Raw genomic sequence first — 2,500 nt, forward strand, 5'->3', positions numbered from 1 at the left:
AAGAGTGCCTCCTTGCAGAGATCTCTACTTTCCCCTCTCTTATTTGAAATGGAGGTGGATTTTCTTACACAGATATCAAAATCAGTGCTAATTTTGGGTATCTCTGGTTAAAGTGTAATTGTGTAGCTCTTGTATTCGGTGAGGAAGGACTGCCAGTATAACTCAGTAACTTAAAGCTTTCTGTTTGCTCCTCTTTAACACTGTGACAAAGGCTGCAAGCTTAGAGTGGAAGAATAAGGAGAACCAAGACACTGGGTTTAAGTTCCTCTTCACCTTGTTTAGAAAATACTATCTCCCTCACTTGTTCCCGTCTTTCACGAAGCTGACCAACCTCTACAAACCTGTCCTTGGTAAGTTGTGAATTTTGTCTTTTAAGGAGAAAAAGAAGTAACGGTGGCTGTGCTCAGTAGCTTCTCTGTTACCCGCTGGCCTGTCACCACGCTTCTCTTGTTCTCTTGCATGAGGACTTTTCCTCCCTTGTCTCATGTTTTGATTTTTTCCTAGCACAACTTTTGATTTTCTGAGATAGTCCGGAAAGCCGCTGCTGCGGAAGGGCTGGCCTGATCCTCCTTTCCCGAGGGTGTTTCTGTGGGCATAGCGTTTGTATCAAGGGAGAGGGGCCTCTGTGAGCTGTGGTTTCACATTTAGCGTCCAGCATCACCCCAGTGCCTCCAGCTGGGGAGCTCACCGCTACAGCCCAGGCCTGCCATGGTTTTCAGCTGCATACCGGTGGTTTTTCCCTGAGTCCGAGCATCTGAATGAACGGTGACCCAACCTGTTTCCCTTCGGCAGTCTTGCGCTCCTCCCCTCTGTTCTCCTCGTTCAGCTTGGGCAGAGCTCTTCCTGCCTGAGCTCATGCTCTGTCCGCTGCACGCTGTTGCGTGTCCCACAGCCATCCTCTCTTTCGCACTGTACTTCATTAATAAAATTCTGTACTTTATTAATAAAGCTGTGAAACTTGGGATATTCACTGGCATTGCGGTAGGCGTAGTTCTTTGTTTGAGATCTCGCCCTTCTCTTTTGTGTTCCTTTGTTTTGCGTGGTACAAATGATGATAACCTTCAGGAAAGGTCTGTGCTTTTATGCTCTTGCTTTTCTTTAGGAGTGGTAAAACAGAAATAGGAGCGTTAATGTAACGAGAGCAGTCAGTCATTGCATCTGTTATTTCATAAGGAGAAAACCTTTTTAGTGATGTGTTCATGTGTTCAATGTATATTGACCAGAGTCTGGAAGCAATCGCAGTTTTTTAAGATGAGATTTTGATTGTATCTTCTCTTGTTTTCTCACCAGATATTCCTGACGTAAGACCAAGACCGGTGTACGTTGCTGCCACACGGAACAATGAAAATGTCTACAGCGCAAAGATCCCGTATATGGCAGCTCGAGTTGTGTTTATTAAGTGGCTTGTCACCTTCTTTCTTGAAAAGAAATATCTAACTGCTGTCCAAAGTACAAAAAATGGAGGAGAAATGCTCCCTAAAATCATTCAGGTGTGCTTTAAAGTTTCTCCCTCTTTTCCTGTGTACATGCTAACCCTGTCAGTGGTCACAGCGCGCTGACAGCTGGGGCAAGAAAGAATTGCTGCCCCTAAGTGAATAAATGATGCACTTGATTAACATCTTTTTTCACTTAGAAGGTGGGAATCTCCAAGGGAAACCTTTAGTAAATCACTAGAAGGTTTTGATTTTTCTTTTTCTCATAGCTGTTTGCCGTACCGGCTTCATCAGAGTTATGTTTAGGCTTTTGGAGTTTAATCTATAAACTGTCAGACTCACTTGTGCCATGGTCCCTTTCCCAGCAGCCCCAAAGGCTGCTTTGTTTTCCTCTCGATCGCAGCAGCTGTTTACAGTGGGATATTAGAGCAATATTTCACTTCCAGATGGCTGGTCGAGACTTCTCTAGGATTAGGGACTGCCCAAAGAGTTGTATAGAAGTAGGTGCTTTTCCTTCCAAGAGACTCCTGTGCTCCCTGTTACGAATTCCGGACAGTGGCAGCTTGCATTCTTCTCTTGAATCGTAGCTCAGGGTCCAGTCTGGATTCAGCAGAAAACTGGACATTAACTATTATGGTAGAACTGTTTGTGTTTGTGTCCTTCGTGTTTGGAGTTCCTCCCTGTAGCGGTTTGATGCCCTGAACCAGTGAAGTGTCACTTACCTACTGAAAGAGCTTTTTGACTTGATCTTTTCTTTGTCACTGGAAATTCCCCTGTTTGTAGGAAGTGCTGTGCTGTTCCATAGCTTTTCTGGTCACTCGAAAGTGGTATTTCAGTCCTGTCTTCTCCTGACTTGACCATTTTAGCCAGGCATGGTTCGGGGTGTTGCAAAATCGGTGCAACGCCAGAACACAACCCGACAAAAGAGTTATCAGGGACAGTGATGTGCAGCAGTATGAGCTGGGGATAGTGGTATGATCCATCTTTAACCAAAATCGAGAGGCCCTGGGGTTCCTCTCCACTGTCTGTGTGCCGTCCTCCGCTGCCCCCACGGCACTGCACTCTTT

The 2,500-nt window shown here is 45.4% G+C and overlaps 1 protein-coding gene across 1 annotated transcript in view; it reads left to right on the forward strand.

Moving 5' to 3' along the window:
- Positions 1-2,500, forward strand: part of RALGAPA2 (Ral GTPase activating protein, alpha subunit 2 (catalytic)) — a gene marked incomplete at both ends in the record, with an annotated part of 56,329 nt that overhangs the window by 17,558 nt on the left and 36,271 nt on the right. Inside the window, 2 exons of the mRNA XM_010136774.1 lie at positions 212-350; positions 1,291-1,490. Coding sequence (XP_010135076.1) covers positions 212-350; positions 1,291-1,490 — 339 coding nt within the window. The remainder of the gene's footprint in view (positions 1-211; positions 351-1,290; positions 1,491-2,500) is intronic.

The sequence above is a fragment of the Buceros rhinoceros genome, unplaced genomic scaffold, assembly GCF_000710305.1.
Source record: "Buceros rhinoceros silvestris isolate BGI_N320 unplaced genomic scaffold, ASM71030v1 scaffold13635, whole genome shotgun sequence".
Lineage (NCBI taxonomy): Eukaryota > Metazoa > Chordata > Aves > Bucerotiformes > Bucerotidae > Buceros > Buceros rhinoceros.